Here is an 18178-nt window from a genome sequence, read left to right on the forward strand (position 1 = left end):
AACAGCGTGATTGGGATGTCACAGTGTGCGGGACCAGGAGGTTGGACGATGGGATGCTTTTAGACGTTGCCCTTTTCCTGATTCCACACCCACCTCCTCTTCACCAGCTCGCGACATGTTTCTCAAACAGCACTGCTTTGCACCCGTCACGGCACATCGCCACCACCGACAGAGTGAATATGGCACCATGGGATTCACTGTGACAGCCCCTGACTAATGGCCAGCACCGTCTTCACACAGTAAAGAGGGATGACACAAATTCCAGTGCAAAAACAACAGCCGTACTCATCCACTATCAAGTACTTTCCGTTGGGGGGGGACGAAGAGAGGATTCAAACATCCAACCAAAATAAGAACATGCAAGCTGAGCCTTGTTGGTTTCCCATTTCATAAATTCGATTTATTCTCTTCGATATATACGATTTCACATAAGCCAACGGTGTTCCGAGTTCCTTATTGAAATCGGTTGACATTTTCAGAAGGAAAAGAAAGCCTGAAGGAAAAACCCTGTAGCACCATATCCATATATGGTTTAGTATTGTGGTAATACACCAAATTCTCATGCTTTTGCATTTATCATTTCACACAAGCTGTCTGTATGCAAATATGCGTTCACCGTAATTATTTGTTCTTAACATGCAGAAGCATAATAATCCTAGAGTGTAGGCACTGAGTATTTATTTGTTTTGGGGGGGGGGGGGGGGAATTATCAAACCATATCTTTACTTACAGTAATCCTTCACTTGACCAGAATAATTTGGCAATTTCACAACAATCAACAGATAAAATATCTCCATTTCATCCCCCCCCAAAAAAAATATTTGCAGAACGATTAACATAAATGGTGAGACACAATCGAATCCCAAGATTGATCAACACATTCACTGCCTTTAGTTTAACTACAGCAGAAAATATGGGATGAAAAGACTAAATGAAATGAAAACAATTGTTTATTCCAATCATATATGTAGCAATGTCCCTTTGTTAAACATCACAATGCGTTTGTATCTGTGTGGTTAGAGATTGTTTGTGCACCAGTGTGCACATTTAATAGAACTAGGATTTGAAAAAAACTGTGCCGACCAACACAGTTGGTCTGAAACACACTCGGATGGCCTGTCACATTATTGACCTCTCCTTTCAGGAATAGTTTGAGATCACATTCTTTTGGTACTTAAGTCTTTTGTATATGTTTCCCATAATTTTTCTTACCAAAAACTCTTTGGCAATCACCATTTAATGATAGTCACACATTCGCGTGTTCTACAAAAAATACAATTCGTATTCACCACAGCAGGCTGTAAAATATAAATAACATAGCATTTTTTTGTACATTTAATTAAACATACTATTCTGCCACTTTCTCACTCACTCTCACATACAGAAGTATGAGCAACTGTATGGGGACGTTCAGTAAGTCGACCAGTGTGGTGACCCTTCAATGCTGAGCAGTCCAGTATACATCAAGGTAACTTTATGTCCCTGATGGCCGACCAATCCCATCATGCCATGTTTCATGATCTTGGGAGTCAAAGTTTAGAGAGAGGTATAACCAACGCAGGTCTCTCTCTCTTTTTCCCCTCTTCCTCTGTCTCCTGAGAGACCAATGATTGTTGGGCAGCTCCGTGCTCTGGCAGTCACAGCATCTCCTCGTAGAACAGCAGGTAGGCTTGAGAGTTGAGGACCCTGGATTCTGGTACCGCGTGGACATTGGTGTCACTTACATAAACCCACTGACCCTGTGTGGCACTGCTTGCTTCCCTTGGACCTGAAACACAGTAAAGACATGTTCATAGCAACACTGGTATGTATGCAAGACAATTCAATTAGACCAAGCATGTTTCAGAATTATAACAAATCAAATGTTATTAGTCACATGCGCCGAATACATCTGGTGTAGACCTTACAGGGAAATGCTTACTTACGAGCCCCTAAACACTTAGTGTTTGCACTAAGTCTATTTTAAACTTAAACTGGGCGGACATTACAGGTTTTTAACCCGATATACAGGATCCTGGCGCATTTTTCAAAATCGTAGGGTAACGCCACAGCCCGTAAAGTGTAAGCGCACTGAAGGCTCTCAAGGGCACTTACGGTGTCCCGATAATTTGAAAATATATAGGAATATATTCGGCCGCAAATCAGCCATTATCGCCAAGTGTGAGTTCTCTCATTGTACCACCGTGGAGGCCGCCAGGTGTACACTACGATTTGGGTTGACTGAATTGTTAAATGTGAGAGGTTCTCGGATGGTTAGAGCCCGTAGACCGGGCAAAAGTCGTGTAGTGTATTTCAGTCTTTACCTGACGTAAGGTTACAGCAGGGTGAGGAAAACATGTATTGAAGCGAAAGAGAAAAGCAGTGAGAAGGAAATAAGAGGGGGAAAAAGATTGAGATGGATGGGTGGACGACAGCGGCGTTGCCATTTGATGGAGACAGACTCTAACAGTGGTTACCGAGGTCCCTTTGACCTCTCTACGGTGGCTCACCAATGCTGCCAAGACAATGACACCTCAAGTTCTATACTAGTTAATTACCAGCGAGGACAACCGCTCGCACAGACCTCTGTCACAAAGAAAGTTTGATTACAGTTGAGCGTTGAATGGCAGGCACTTTCCTTGAGTATGGAAAGGAGAAAATACATCTATATACACAACAGCGCTTTTTCTCTCAGAAATGTCGCCTTCAAGGTTACGCGGAGTGAGGCCTTCACACAAAGACAGTGCGTTTGTATGTATAAGCGACACATGCTTTTTACAATCATACAATTCCATGCTTTGGTCGATATATATATACATATATTTATTTTTTTGTATGTAAACGTATTGACAGACTCTTAAGACAAAATTGGTAAAGGAATAGAGTGTATTTTATGGAGAGACAGAAAGAGACCGTTTTTACCTGCCATGTTTCTGCGGTGTGGCTGCTCGGTTCTCCTCTGGGGCCAGCGGACCTTTACGTATGCTGTGTAGTGGCCCCCGCGCATCGACCCGCTGTGTTCCACGATGCCGTACAGGCTGTAGAGCACACGCTCCCCCGCCACCAGGTTCTGCCCAAATAGAAACACACACACGAATGCACTCAGGATGAGACATTGAGCAGTACCAAGAGCTCAGACAGAAACAGAAGCATGTCGGCTATTGGTAGCTTTTCAACCATTCATAACGAGCACAAATACTTATCATTTGAGCTACAGTCTCCAAGGACCCATATTAATTTCAGTGTAAGGTTTTTAGCACAGATAATGTCCCTGCTTTGACGTGAAGAAGAGTGAGTACCTTGCAGGATGCCGAGCAGAACGGAGCCAGGTCCAGGAGGAGAGGGAAGTTGACGTGACGGTTGACTTTTCGTAGGTTCATCCCTGCCTTCACACACAATCAAAATCACAATCAACCACAAAGACATCAACACACAATAAGACACAGTAATAGCCTACACCACAATCGCAACAATTTAGATAAACAGGAGGAACACAACGTAATTCACATGAACATGATATATCGTGTACTATAACGTAAAGATGTGTACAATAATGCATGAAGTAATATGCTAACCTGATGGAAGCGTTTGAGGTGTAGAGTGACCACCGGGGGCAGCGAAGAGATCAGAATCTGTTTGCGAGCGCTGGTGTACACCTTGTCAGACTTCTTCTCTGTAAGCAGTGGTGAAAAAAGTACACAATTGTCATACTTGGCTAAAACTACCGTAATAAGAAATGACTCAAGTAAAAGTCATACAGTAAAATACTACTTGAGTAAAAGTTTAAAAAATATTTGGTTTTAAATATACTTAAAAGCATCAAAAGTAAATGTAATTGCTAAAATAAAAAAGTATAAATCGTTTCCCATTCTTTAAAGTAACCATTTTCCAGTCCTGCTAAGCATTTGAAATGTAAAGAGTACTTTTTGGGTGTCAGAGAAAATGAATGGAGTAAAAAGTACATTATTTTCCTTAGGCATTTAGTGGAGTAAAAGTTGTGTTAAATCTAAATAGTTAAGTAAAGTTCAGATTCCCTAAAAAAACGACTTAAATAGTGCTTTAAAGTACTTGTACTTAAGTACTTTACACCACTATCTGTAAGCACATACAGACACCACAATGTCACTTTGTGAATGGGAACTTTTCAAATACATGATTGCTCTGCCTGATACAAGTCAGCGTAGCCTAAATGTCTGTATTTGAATATCTGTGTAAACATTTCCATAACAGCCACACATTTCCATAACACCTACTGCTGTCACTATCAGGTCAGAATCTCAACAAATTGTCTTTAACAACAAGGGCTCCCGAGTGGCACAGCGGTCTAAGGCACTGCATCTCAATGCACATTTCCATAACAGCCACCCTGGTTCGAATCCAGGCTATACCACATCCGGCCGTGATTGGGAGTCCCATATGCACAATTGGCCCAGAGTCGTCCGGGTTTAGCCGTTGTAGGCCGTCATTGTAAATAAGAATTTGTTCTTAACTGACTTGCCTTGTTAAATAAAAAAATACATTATATCTTTCAAACCAGCACAAGTTCTCTATCAAACGGTGTATGTGTTCTAACTAACCTACTGAGGTGCTCTTCTGCAGTTGTTTCTGCCGGCGGTCCGTGCAGCTCTCGCACAACAGCTTGTTGTTGCCCATCAGAAGCTCCACCGAGGTGAACTGGTGAAGGCAGGACTGAACAGAGCACTCCTTGGAGCAGGGCGTGTAGCTGTGGGACAGTGCCTTGAATGCCCCCTGGTGGTGGGAGTGAGGAGACTGTTGAGGATGTTGAGGCTGGGGCTCCCCCTGGTCCTCAGGACAGTGTGTGGAGGGTGAGTCCCCTGAATCAGGGCCCAGGTTCATCTTTTGCACTGCACTGACCAGCTGCTCCACAGCACCACCCTGCTGGGTCCTGGGGGAGAGGGCAGGCGGGGTGGGAGACTGGGTAGGGGTGGACCCTCTGCCACCATGGCTGTGGCCCGATGGGTGCCGGGGGGTCCACTCGCTCTCCGAGGCCTCGCTGTCGGCGTCGTTGCTGCTGTCCTGAGGGCCCGAGTCTTTATCGCTGCCGTCTGATAGGCTGCTGGTGGCGGCCATTTTGGAACCTGCAGCACGGGCCATTACGGAGTGGGACTCCTCCTCGGGGTGGTCCGAGGGGCTGTCTGCCCCCTTCTCCTCCACAGAGCCAGGGGACTTCTGGCCCTGCTGCTGCTTCTGAGGGAGGCAGACACACACAGTCAGCAAAACACACCCACCCACTGACTCAAACTACACTTTTACACACAGACACAAAGAACACACACACCTGTGCGCTAAGTTTCCTGCTGTTCTTATTGAGCACTGCGGAAAGCATCTCGCCACCATGGGAGACGTGAGCTTCTTGCTCCCGACTGCTCTTCCCAGTCCTGCCCGGGTTGGACGGCTTGGACATCTGAACAGCACCAGGAAATGACACAAAGATAAGAGATGAAACCAACCACTTATCACATATGACCAACATGGCAGAAGCAGTATTCTGGACTGGACACTATTGCAAAACTATTGCAAAGATATGCTCACCCGCTCCTCAATGATGGGCAGGGAGATGTCAATGAAGGCTTCCTTCACTGTGGAGATCTGTGGGGGGGGAGACGGAGGACAGGCACCCATATCACGCACAATCAAAGGACGTCCCGGCTTTCAGTTGGGAACAACTACAGTCTTACTGAAATATGAACACTGCTCATTGAGAAGTGGTTTAAAATGGTTTAACTGTGTATGACACACACAAAACATATGGCTCAGATGCTAGAGCATGGCACATGCAACACCAGGATTGTGGGTTCGATTCCCAGGGTCAGCCGTACATAAAATGTATTTAGCGTGATTGTAAGTCGCTTTGGATAAAAGCATCTGCTAAAATGGCATTTATTATTATAACTATAGTTCTATGATTAATCACCATTAAGTATTAAGGAATACAGCCAAACTATTCAGTGGTTGACCACACACACCTAGATTCCAGTAACCATAAACAGAAGGGACAGGCAATGAATCACTTACATGCTCACACTCCTCACACATGATGGTGTTGGTCAACTCCCCCACAAAGATGCGATCCACAAAGTTCAGCTTCACACCCTCCTTCCCGTATGCTGAGATATGAGGAAATAAAGGTTGAGCAAATAAAAACAGCAAAGTTCAGCTACAATCATGCAGAATAAATGGACTTTAATCAGTGCCTATGTTTAATCATGAAACATGCTCAGTGTTTCCTGTGGTTTGAGGAATTAATCCATAGTAAGCCATTGAACAGTACATAAAGCTGCCACGAGATGGCGCTATTGATTTAGGTCAAAACTACTGAGGGTCAGAATGGAACAGGAACCTTTGACTTGGCGTTTGGTCTCATCATCTGCAGTCTTCTCTGTGGGGTTGTTGAAGGATTTCAGAATGCCCGCTTTGATCCGCTGGGAATGTCAAACACTACATTGATCTCATATAAATGCCAACTTAAGTAGATAGAAAAATGGAGGACTACAAAATGGAGGTTTTATACAACAAAGGGAGATTTATATAAGTGCTACCATGGGAAGCCAAGGAATTGAAACCACTACAAAAATGATAGTGCGTTTGTAAATACACACGAGTAAATACACATTAGTAAACAAATACGCACTTCTTCCAGAGCTCTCTGAATGTGTGTGTGTGCGCCATGTACTGCGTGTGGGGGGGTGTGTGTGTGTACACAGCGGCCGTGTGTGTACTTCGTATGTGTGTGTGTGTGTACTTCTCCTGTGTGTGTTTGTGTGTGTACACTGCGCATGTGTTTGTGTGGAGTGTGTCAGGCAGCCGTCTCTGACAGTCTCGGTGGCGTGGCCGTGGGCAGTGATTGAAGGTGACATGGTCAGCGAGTGTGTCGGCTAGTGGAAGTAGAGGCACCAAACACAGTAAAGCACCAATCAATAGATAATTGGCCGTGGTCTGTGTCTGTGGACACGACTAGTCGCCCCTATTGTCCCCGGACCCACGCACTGGACTGGCTATTTAGGTCAAAAACCTGGTTAATCCCAGCTCTGCAGCCCCCCTGCACCCCTCCTGTACTCCTCTCCCTAGTCAGTCAGACCCTGCTGAGCCCCACAATAATTAATCACCAGCAGGACCCCCCCCCCCCCCCCCCCCCGAACCCCCCTACCCAAAGTAACAGTGTGTAGTGTGTAGGCTCAGGGTAAGGGAGGGGTGTAAACTAAATTAAGATGGGCCAAGGACAGGCCATGCCCTGAGAGGGAGCATTACCTAACGTCTCAGCTAATTGGTGATAATTGACTGTGTGCAATTAGCATATTTAGACTAAATGGCCAATCAACACAAATACTTGGGCCTCCTATGTTGGTGTTGACAGGCTATGGGAGAAATGGCCAGTCACTCAGAGTGTGTGTGTTTTATTGCACGTTTGTTTGGGCTGATTCCGTGCAGTTGAGGACATTTGAGTTGGCGCAAGCTAAACACGATGACTGTACCTACAATTCCGTTTTGAGTAAATAAAACGTGTAAGTGTCAAGATGATGTGTATACAATATTTGATGGGTTGCGTATGCTGTGCAGGTCAATTTATGGCAGATGAGTGGCAAACCTGATTAGAAGCAACTGCTGCACATTGGCTGTTCTTTACAAATGCTGTTTTGAATTGAAAGAAAATGATACCTACACACTGAAGGCTGTAAAGCCGAAACGTCTGTGTACGCTATCCCTGATGCAGTGAAACGTCTGTGTACGCTATCCCTGATGCAGTGAAACGTCTGTGTACGCTATCCCTGATGCAGTGAAAATAATGTAAGAAATCGAATGAAGCATGCTTCACGCGACATCTTTTTGAGTGCGAACACATAAAACCTTTTTGCAGGTAAATGTATTGTAAATTCATCAGACAGTAGATGTAAAATGCATATAAGCGTATGTTTGAAATGTTTTTTTTTATTATTTCACCTTTATTTAACCAGGTAGGCCAGTTGAGAACAAGTTATCATTTACAACTGCGACCTGGCCAAGATAAAGCAAAGCAGTGCGACAAAAACAACAACACAGAGTTACACATGGGATAAACAAACGTATAATGAGCAAACCTATAATGTATAATGAATGTATGAATAGGGCCAGCTCCACCCCCCCTTCACCCCTCCGTCCCGGACTCCCTGATTTGAGCTGGGGAGGGGGGATGACCCTCCAGCACAATGGGGCGACCCACAGCTGCGTGTTTCCCAGATCACACAATGACGCCCGTCGTGCCACTTGCAAGTCCAGTAAGTGGCACAACTGTCAGTGTTCACAAGTTTAAAAAGAACCAGGGGGGAGTCCCAGCCTGTACCCTTGTCCCCTTGTCCCAGGCCCCGGGCTGACCACTCCACACCCGCTACTCTCCTCTCTTTTTGGGGCTGGCTGAGCCGCTGGTGGGGCCGAGGGGCCAACTGACTCAGCCCTGGGCCGGGCCCACAGTGATGGTGGGCTCCCCCTAATTGCTGAACGAGGGGGGGAGACAGTCTACACTTGCCAGAAAATATGGTACCATAAGGTTAAAAGACAATGGCTGGCCAAGGAGCAAAGGCAAAGACCAGACCCTGCACACTGTCATCCACAAGCACACAGGTGAATGTCTCCCATGGCTTTCAGCCTGCTCTACATTGGCGATTGAAGTGTGCTTCTCAATTGCAATCAAAACATTGCCTGTTCTTTTGAATACTCCTACTAGCTTGGACACCACCCTACATGTAGCTTGGCTGCTGGTATCATAGACACCGTTCACATAGAGAGTTAATGGCTTTATGTCACCATGCTCATACTTCACAAGACACAGGGTGTGTTCGAGAGCATACATTCTGCTCAGTCACTACAACAAAGAAAAGAAAAAAAGGCATCCTAAATAACTACTCATTACCATTTGTAGATCGGTCAGCCTGCTCAGTCAGTGTGGATCTCAAACACGGCCACTGGCACAGAGAGGGAGCCATGGTACTAGGCTGAGTGGAAGAAGGATGTGGTGTTTGTAATGTGGGTCTATAGTCTCACCTTAGTCTCCTCTACTCTCATGGAGTCCAGTAGGTAATGGAGCAGCTCCTGGCTGTCCTGCTGCTGGTAGCCCTTAAAGCGTGGAGCCCTGGTGAGACAGAAAACACAGCTTAGTCAGAACACACACACTCATACAGAAACCATGTCAAATGCGTACACATACGCACACACTTGTGTAAAACTAAATTCTGTATTTTATAGATTTTTTTTTTTTTTTTACAGAGATTGACAGATCTTGAGAGAGGGAGACAGTTGAGAGGGATGAAAGTTAGAGGCGGACCGAACCCTGTCTCCAGGGCCAGTACATGTGGTCTGAAGCGGGCAGCTCCACTGCTAAGCTAGACCCGTCACATGTATGTTGTTGATAATGGATAATAGTTTATAAAATGAGTATATCTAGGACAGGCAAACACAAATCAATTGGTACACCAACACCCACCCACACACACACTCAGACAAGCATGCACAAAGCAATCAACCACATGTATAAAGCAATCGGCTGTATCAATAGTGCATACAGAGACATCAATGAGAGTGGAGAATGGCCATTACTTTCCCTCAAGGACTTTTCGTTGGGTTCATCCATTCAATGTCATCTCCTCTCTGCAGCTTTCTGGTGTTTAAAAAGGCAGTCATTGTTTCATTCCCACATCTTTCATTAAACCAGTTAGGGTCACACACACATATATACATGCATACCCAGACAATGACTTCCTTCTGCCTTTGTGTGTTAAGCAAGATTCCTAGTAAAGAAGATAACAATGACATACATTCATTATTTGATGGTTTACATGATAATTTCTTTCTTTTCGTGGCTAATTGTAAGACCTGTGCAAGTATTTGCAAATTAAATTTGATATTGCAGGTGAAAATGGCTGTTGGGCTTACCAGCAGCAACAGCAAGCCAATTCAGAATTTCTTCAATAGAAAGCACTTTACTGTCTAGAGTACACATATCTCCCATCATCATCATTCCCCAGCAGTACATGTAGTTAAGGGTGAAAACGTATGGCGATGGTGCCAGTGGACATCCTGCGTGTTCATGCCCCAGCGCTCGTAGAGGGGGGCTCTCCTCGAGCCTGTCCTTGGCCACAGCAGGACAGATGTAGGGACAGATGCTAGGGCCAGATGGGCATCCAGGGCCAGAGCCACCACCACAACCTGTTGGGCAGCGCCAGCCACAGAACAGGTTGGCCTGACAGGCTGACAGGACAACATGCAGCTGACCCGAGAGAACCACTGACCACTCCTGACCCAACGCTATCGGAGTGCACAGGGTGATAGAGGGCGGCAAGTACATTCGTTGCCTCTTTGATACCAGTCTAGCATCTGACCATCTACAGTGGCTTGCGAAAGTATTCACCCCCCCCCCCGGCATTTTTTATATTTTTTTGCCTTACAACCTGGGAATTAAACATATTTTGGGGGGGGGTTGTATCATTTGATTTATACAACATGTCTACCACTTTGAAGATGCAAAATGTTTTACAAGGCACTGTATAACAATGATCACCGTCTTGATCACTGGAATACTGGTACTTGTTCGAAGGGCGTTAGCCTACAAGTTTGTACGTCCTATTTTAACGCCCCTGAGCAGCTCTCCACAGAGAAATGTGTCCCCCTAAAAGGCATTGTAGGGGCTTCCTTGTCCCGGGCATAGCATCCTGATCCGATGTCATATCCTCTCTACATACAGGCCAATGACCCGTCCAGATTGGCGTGCAATGCAAATGAAACCAAACGATTTACCCCTTTGAACTGGTGAACCATTCTTCCGGGCGTGCTCCCAAACCCAATCAGAACAGAGGTATTCATCCTCTAACTGGCAGCAGAGTAGATGCACCTACAGTCTGGATCATCTCTGCCATGTACTGATGGATGTTGACGTCTAGCCCCAGAATAGGTGACTGGAGCTGGGGGAGAGATGAATGGCCACCTGCCACCAACACAGGTCACGGGTAGGAGGTCTAGAGGACCAACTCAGCCCCCCTTCTCTACCTCTGTCCCTTTGCCCTCTCTCTGCCACATGCAAGTGGGGCGGATCACATATGTCCCTCATTTCATTCCCTTTAAAGATGCCAAAACATATAATGGAATATCTTCCTTCAAATGTGTACAAAATGAGTGTTGGGTTTTAAAGCATGTTTTCTTATCATTTGACCAACTTGTCTTAATACTTGAGCTGTTAGCTTGCCACCACTTTTGTATCCTGTGTAAAGGAAGTGTAAGAAAGAAATTGAACTCAAATGGAAATTACAATGAGGAATTACAATGAGGAATTGCAATGAGGCATTACAATGAGGAATTACAATGGGGAATTTGCCTTTCTATCAAGCAAATCGTGTCTTGCCTGCATGCCAAACACTCTCACCCAACTCTGCTTATCTAACAGCTCAAAGACAAAGCGGGTCGGACTGGTGCAGTATCTGGTCGACACACAGTGATAATCGGGATTAAAAGACAGGCAGAGGCACGCAGCAGTCTTGGGGTATTTTTTCCGGGAAAGGAGCATGGCGCAGCGACGGGTGAGAGGCAGACGAGCAGCTCCAATGGGATCAGTGGGAACGGGGCAGTCTCGAAGCTCATCCCAGTGGAAGAGAGGCAGAAGGGCCCTGTAGCGCTGCTCCCAATCTGGCCCTGACCAATGCAGACAGCTGCGGTGCTAATACAATTAACAGCGGATGAGTTAGTACCAGACGCAAGGCAACCACGGCACGTCGCACCACCTCGACATCCAAATAATAAACTTGACAGACCTTCATTGTAAAGGGTTTAAACACTGTTTCCCATGCTTGTTCAATGACCCATAAACAATTAATGAACATGCACCTGTGAAACGGTCGTTAAGACACTATCAGCTTACAGATGGTAGGCAATTAAGGTCACAGTTAATTGAAAACTTAGGACACCTAAGAGGCCTTTCTACAGACTCTGAAAAACACCAAAAGAAAGATGCCCAGGGTCCCTGCTCATCTGCGTGAACGTGCCTTAGGCATGCTGAAACGAGGCATGAGAACTGCAAATGTGGACAGGGCAATAAATTGCAATGTCCGTACTGTGAGACGCTTAAGACAGCGCTACAGGGAGACAGGACGGACAGCTGATCAGCTGACTTATAGAACACCCTGGCTCATATGTAATCACATTTCACAGAGTCACAGCGCCACAAGCAATCATTTCTAAAAAGACATTCCTTTTAATAAGTGTAGGTCTATTTCTTAGCGACGTCTCGCTCTTACTCACATCATTGAATGCAGCTTTTTATCCACCTCCCTACATGTATGAGTGCATTGAATCTTTTCATTCATTCACATATAGACTATTCCTCACAAGGACAGACAAAAGTGTGATATGTAACATCAGAAATCGAATGAATGCCCTGTATAGGCAGCTGCAGCTCTGTGGACATTATTTATCAGGCATTGTGAGACCAGCTGAATGTGACCTTCCCTGCGAGAATGCCTGTTCTTCAATGCTTCAGCGGCAGGAGATCGTCCGTGCATGTACAGACCTGTGTGGCCATGTGCCTTTGTGTGGCTGCCTGCTAGAGATGTGGCCCATTGTTGTACCCTGCTATTTTCCTAATGCGTTGGCCTTACACACAGGTCGGTAGAAATAGCTTACAAGTCATGAAAGAAGGTCAGTCAGTGTGTATGTGTGTGTGTGTGTTTGCAGAGTGCATTTGTGCAAGTGTGTTTGTGTTCGTATTGTGTATGTATAATTCTTGAACTGAATGCTAGTGTAAGGAAAATGGGGGGTAAAAGTGTTCCTGTGTAAGCATACGCAAGATTCTCTCGATTAAGCTTTAATGACAGGCCCAAAGTCATGACAATTTACATCAGAATAAATTGTAGCGCTTTTTCCTATCGTGCACCATACACACATCCCCCACCGCAGCAGCATAGGCCCAGTTGGCGGGTCTGGGTACAAGCTGAGTCTCTCACTGGCACCAGAAACAGTGTGTGGTGTTGACCCTCCAAACCACTGGGCCTGGCGCTGGTCCGAGCCTGACACGTCCAGCTGGCACAGGAGGCCTGGCTTTGGGTATAGCGGGGCAGCCAGAAGGGCAGGCCAGGCAGGGAGTGACTCAGCTGGTCAAGGGTGAACACAACACACTAGGCTCAATCTGCCTTAAATACCAAGGAAAAACACTCACCGTGGGGTCCTATCCACGTAGCCAGTTTAACAAAACTGTGTGTTGTTAAGCACTAGGGTGCACATTCCTAGGTCAGGGCCGTCAACGCGGCGCTGAGCTACGAGACCTCGGGTAATAAAGACGAGGATTGGACATGCACACAGCCTAGTGTGTATATGGCTTTTGCCATCCCGAAGGTCAACACGCTGCAGGAGAAATATCATAAACAGCATCAGGAGAATGTCCCTGTATAGAGGAGCGACTCTTGACCCTGCCCCACTGACATGCAGTTACAGACAGAATGAGGAGAGAGATGTAGAGTTTGTTTGTGAAGTACGGGAGAGCGAGGGCAGGTCATAGGTGTGCGTAGAAACATGGAATGAGGTGTGTAAGCATGTGCATTTGTATGTGTCGAGTCAATGTGTGCATGGAAGAAGGGTTTGAATAAAAGGCATGTGCATGTGAGCGTGAGGAAGGGCATGAAATGAGGTCTACTGGGTGAATGTGTGTTGGTGCACGTGCATGCGTGTTGTGCCTATGTGTACGCCCGGCTGAGTGCATGTGCGCTGCACTGAGGTGAGGTGGTGAGGGGTGGCATTGAGGTGAGGTGGTACCAGGTGAAGGGTGGCATTGCTCACACACTCACACACACCTGGGCAGATGAAAGGCCGGCTATTTGGACACGCCAGAGGCACCCTGCCGGCCGACAGTCTCCGCGCTCCAGCCACCCGAACGTTCCCCATCCCACCCAGACACAGCCAACTGTACAGAGCCCGGTCCTACCTAACCCAACAGGCTCCACACACCACAGCCAGCCTGGGCCAAACCAGCCGTTCAGCATGTTCCAACAACAAGAGCCAACCAACCATTCACCACACGTTTAAAGAGAGACCTAACCAACCGTTCAGCATGTACAAAGGGGACCGTGTTCATAAGCTTTCACCATGAAACTGGGAGGGCTGCCTGGGCCAGCCACTCAGCCCGGTTTACCATGCTCAGGTTCAAACCCCATCACAGGTGGTGCGGCGTGTTAAAGAGAACAAGGACATGCCATGCTGTTTTGATTGCAGCTGGAAGTAGAGTGCATCAGAGCCATTTTGTGCAGTGAGGTCTATTGTCCGTTCCGTGTGGAGTGCATTGGTGTTAATGGGTTTAGTGTTGAGCAGCGCTGGGAAGCAGGGTGGACTGACGACTGGATGGACCAGGTGCTGGTAGGGTCCAGAGGTTGAGACAACCTCTTCTCTGAAGTGGTCGCCATGGCAGCTTGACAACAGTGCAGGTAAAAGCTGTGGCCCCTGCCTGTATTGTGTGGTTGACTGTTGCCACGGCAATGGAGAAGTGCCAGACCAGTTGGGGAACGCTGACCTCGATCCTTGGGAGCAGGGCAGCTTGTCTGCATATGAGGCTGTGTCCAACATTGATGCATCGCCAACGCTGCAACCACAGGGCAATGTATCTGCGCAGCGGCGATTCCATCACTCAAGTAAGGAAGAATTGATGGCAACGAAATCTATTGATATCTCTTGGTGATCACGTTTGTCATTAGTACACAATGAAAGAGAATATAATCAGGAAAGCTTTAGCCAACCTTTCAGTGCCTCCTCTGGCACCCTACAGGGCAGCCCTCATATGTTCTTTTCATAAAATATATTTTAGCATGGACCAGCACAGAAAGCAGGTTAAGTCCACACCCATGGCTATACAATAGCCTATACTGGGTTCCGGCACCATCAACACCAATGCTGCGAGATGGCCAAAAAATAAAACAAAAGACAAATGCAGAACAATGTAGACTCTTACTTCTGGCAGAGCTGGTTGAAAAGGATCTTGGGGTTGACAGAGCCCTTGCCAGACTCCTTCACGCTGTGTAGGAAGAGGAACATGGCCGAGGTCAGGGGCTCTGGGCTGGGCAGAGTCACCGTCAACGCCCCCTGAAGGACAACCCCAGGAAATGAGAGAGCGAGCGAGAAAACATACGAGTGTTAGACAAGGCATGTATTTCATAAATTGTTGCACTACCATGGAAAGGCTGAAGGGGCTGGACTGCATTCTACAGATAGGATAAAGGATAAAGGATAGGATAAAGTCATCCTTCTAACCCCCCCCCTTAAAAGATTTAGATGCACTATTGTAAAGTGGCTGTTCCACTGGATATCATAAGGTGAATGCACCAATTTGTAAGTCGCTCTGGATAAGAGCGTCTGCTAAATGACTTAAATGTAAATGTAAATGTAATGTAAATGTACAGATGACTGGAGACGTGGGGGGGGGGGGGGGCTACAACATGACTCAAGGGTTATTTACGATAGCCTGTATGCTAATAATAAAAATAACCACCCATATTGACAGTAATAAGTGACTTCCTGTGCCATGTAGAGTAAAAGACTATAGTGGTGGACTGGACCACACCAAGCGGATGAGGGTGGAACGTACCACGTTTGACTCGGCAGGGGGGCAGATCTTCAGCTTGTGTCCCTTCGCCTTCACATCCTGTATCAGGTCGTTCAGCATGTGAGTCTGGGACAGATTCTGATGGACAGAAATCAGCTATTATTAACGATTTACCATTCATTTAGTCATCATCGTTTTCCCCCCGTATGGACAGGACAGAATCATTTCTTATCAGTTAGAATCATGATTTAACATCTTCCTGCACTTCTTCCTTTTTATTTCATCATCCCTTCACAAAAAATTATTAAAACTGAAAAATATTGCAAATGCAAAAAAAATCTGGAAAGTCTACAATTCAAAAAAAATCTCTTAATTCTAAGACACTGGCAGGTGTTAGCCTAAAATACCATTATGCTAAAAAAGCCCTTTCCAAAGAAACGATGAGCTGTGACTGAAACACAGAAAGGATTGCCCAGAGCCACCATTGTCCCATCATATTACTGCAGCATCTCTTTCATCCCTTTCAAGCGACAGTTGTTTTGTCACATCCTGGCAATGAAGACAGTTGCTATGGAAAAGACACAATGACTTCAGCAGTGTGAGCTTTCTCTCTGACAATTATGTTGTTTCACCAGCAAAATTGCAATTTTGAAGGAGACAATGAGAATAGAAAGAGACAGGGGGAAAAAACGTGTAAAGAAAGAATGTTCGGTCTGGTTTCAATCACGAGAGAGCTTCAGAAGGTGATTAACAAAATGGCAGAAAACGGGAAGGGAATGTAAGTTTCAAATCCCCAAGAACAGACAGCCAATACGCACTGCAACATAGAGAATGTGTTCCATACCAGTCCTATTCCCCTGTGGATAGATGAGTCACACATATGCATTTAAAATACCCTTGTACTACATATGCATAACTTGTCCTTGCCTATACAGCTGTATTGTAAAGACATAAAAAAATATGACCGATGGAATTATGGCAGAACCTGTTTATGTGTGTTGCTGATGCCTGGTATGTTATGGTATTTTACTGTAGGGAGGAGCCGCACTTGACATGGCAGTTTGACCAGCCGCCATGTTTACAGTACACCGTTCCCTAGACCAGGGCTTCCCACGCCACATCTATTTCTATGGGCACAAGCCCCGTTTATGACACCTCTCTTGTTGGGGGAGAGAAAATGTTGCAGGTTTAAAGCTTATTTCCAGCAATTCTACACATTTTGTTATGGGTTGCAGAGAACATTTTGCCGTTTTAAAGCTAATTTTCTTGCAATTCTATACATTTCGCCACGTTTAATGTTTATTCGTGTGAAATTTGAGTGACTCAAACATTAGAAAAAAAAATCTACGGGCTAACAAACCTAGCAAGAAAATGTTAGCTGACATGGGCTAGTTGATCTGGATATTTCTGACAAGTTATGAATAGTTCTGTAAGGTATGCAATGACTTTCATTACACCGGTGGTAAAGACTCTCTTCGACATGACCTTATCCCTATGGTTGCATTTCATAAGCAGCCTCACCAGTGACACAATGTTTACGGTATACAAACCAATCGCATAATGACCGCACCTGCATAACTGCGTTAAAGAAGCAGGTGTTTCCTAGGTTGTTGATGCCTTTGACCGGGACCAGTGTGCTGTTGTTGACCGGACTCTTCCCTTTGGACTGGTCTGCATAGTCGCTGGGCTCCTCCCTAAGCTTGATCATTTTCAATGTTGTTCCTGCAAGGCACAAAAAGGAAGAGTTGTTTATCTCCAATATACAAGATTTTTGTCGTCTTAAACTCGAGACTGGAATCGAGTACTCGCGCCTAACTCAAGGTTTGTATTCGATTACTCATGAGTACTTGACATTTTCAAATGCAACTATTAAACAGGTGAAATGTACAGTGCATTCGGAAAGTATTCAGACCCCTTGACTTTTTCCACATTGTTACAATACAGTCTTATTCTAAAATTGATTAACAGCCCCCCCCCATCAATCTACACACAAACCCCATAATGACAAAGCAAAAAGGCTTTAATTTGTTTTTGCAAATATCACATTTACATAAGTATTCAGACCCTTTACTCAGTACATTGTCGAAGCAGCTTTGGCAGCGATTACAGCCTCGAGTCCTCTAGGGTGTGACGCTACAAGCTTGGGACACATGTATTTGGGGAGTTTCTCCCATTCTCCTCTGCAGATATTCTCAAGCTCTGTCAGGCTATTTTCAGGTCTCTCCAGAGATGTTCAAATCGGGTTAAAGTCCTGGCTCTAGCTGGGCCGCTCAAGGACATTCAGAGACTTGGCCCGAAGCCACTCCTGCGTTGTCTTGGCTGTGTGTTTAGTGTCGTCGTCCTATTGGAAAGTGAACATTTGCCCCAGTCTGAGGTCCTGAGCGCTCTGGAGCAGATTTTCATCAAGGATCTCTATGTACTTTGCTCTGTTCATCTTTCCCTCGATCCTGACTAGTCTCCCAGTCCCTGCCGCTGAAAAACATCCCGACAGCATGATGCTGCCACCACCATTCTTCACCGTAGGCATGGTGCCAGGTTTCCTCCAGACGTGACATTTGGCATGCAGGCCAACGAGTTCAAGCTTGGTTTCATCATGGTCCTTTAGGTGCCTTTTGGCAAACCCCAAACGTGCTATAT

At 45.8% G+C, this 18178-nt stretch overlaps 1 protein-coding gene across 2 annotated transcripts in view; it reads right to left on the reverse strand.

Annotated features, from left to right (window-relative positions):
* Nucleotides 1-932: 932 nt before the first annotated feature.
* The window catches only part of LOC120031117 (ubiquitin carboxyl-terminal hydrolase 45-like), a 41143-nt gene continuing 23897 nt past the window's right edge, over nt 933-18178 (reverse strand). Inside the window, exons 6-18 of one of the 2 annotated variants that reach the window (XM_038976699.1) lie at nt 17112-17263; nt 15584-15679; nt 14951-15081; nt 9016-9103; nt 6341-6422; nt 6016-6107; nt 5533-5589; nt 5279-5404; nt 4557-5187; nt 3555-3652; nt 3279-3365; nt 2902-3049; nt 933-1768 (exon numbers count right to left, since the gene is read on the reverse strand). In XM_038976699.1, coding sequence (XP_038832627.1) covers nt 1638-1768; nt 2902-3049; nt 3279-3365; nt 3555-3652; nt 4557-5187; nt 5279-5404; nt 5533-5589; nt 6016-6107; nt 6341-6422; nt 9016-9103; nt 14951-15081; nt 15584-15679; nt 17112-17263 — 1919 coding nt within the window. In that variant the 3' untranslated portion in view covers nt 933-1637. Of the gene's footprint in view, nt 1769-2901; nt 3050-3278; nt 3366-3554; nt 3653-4556; nt 5188-5278; nt 5405-5532; nt 5590-6015; nt 6108-6340; nt 6423-9015; nt 9104-14950; nt 15082-15583; nt 15680-17111; nt 17264-18178 lie in introns of those variants that run through there. The other variant, XR_005473706.1, reaches the window with a different exon arrangement.

Source organism: Salvelinus namaycush, chromosome 37 (assembly GCF_016432855.1).
Source record: "Salvelinus namaycush isolate Seneca chromosome 37, SaNama_1.0, whole genome shotgun sequence".
NCBI classification, from domain to species: domain Eukaryota; kingdom Metazoa; phylum Chordata; class Actinopteri; order Salmoniformes; family Salmonidae; genus Salvelinus; species Salvelinus namaycush.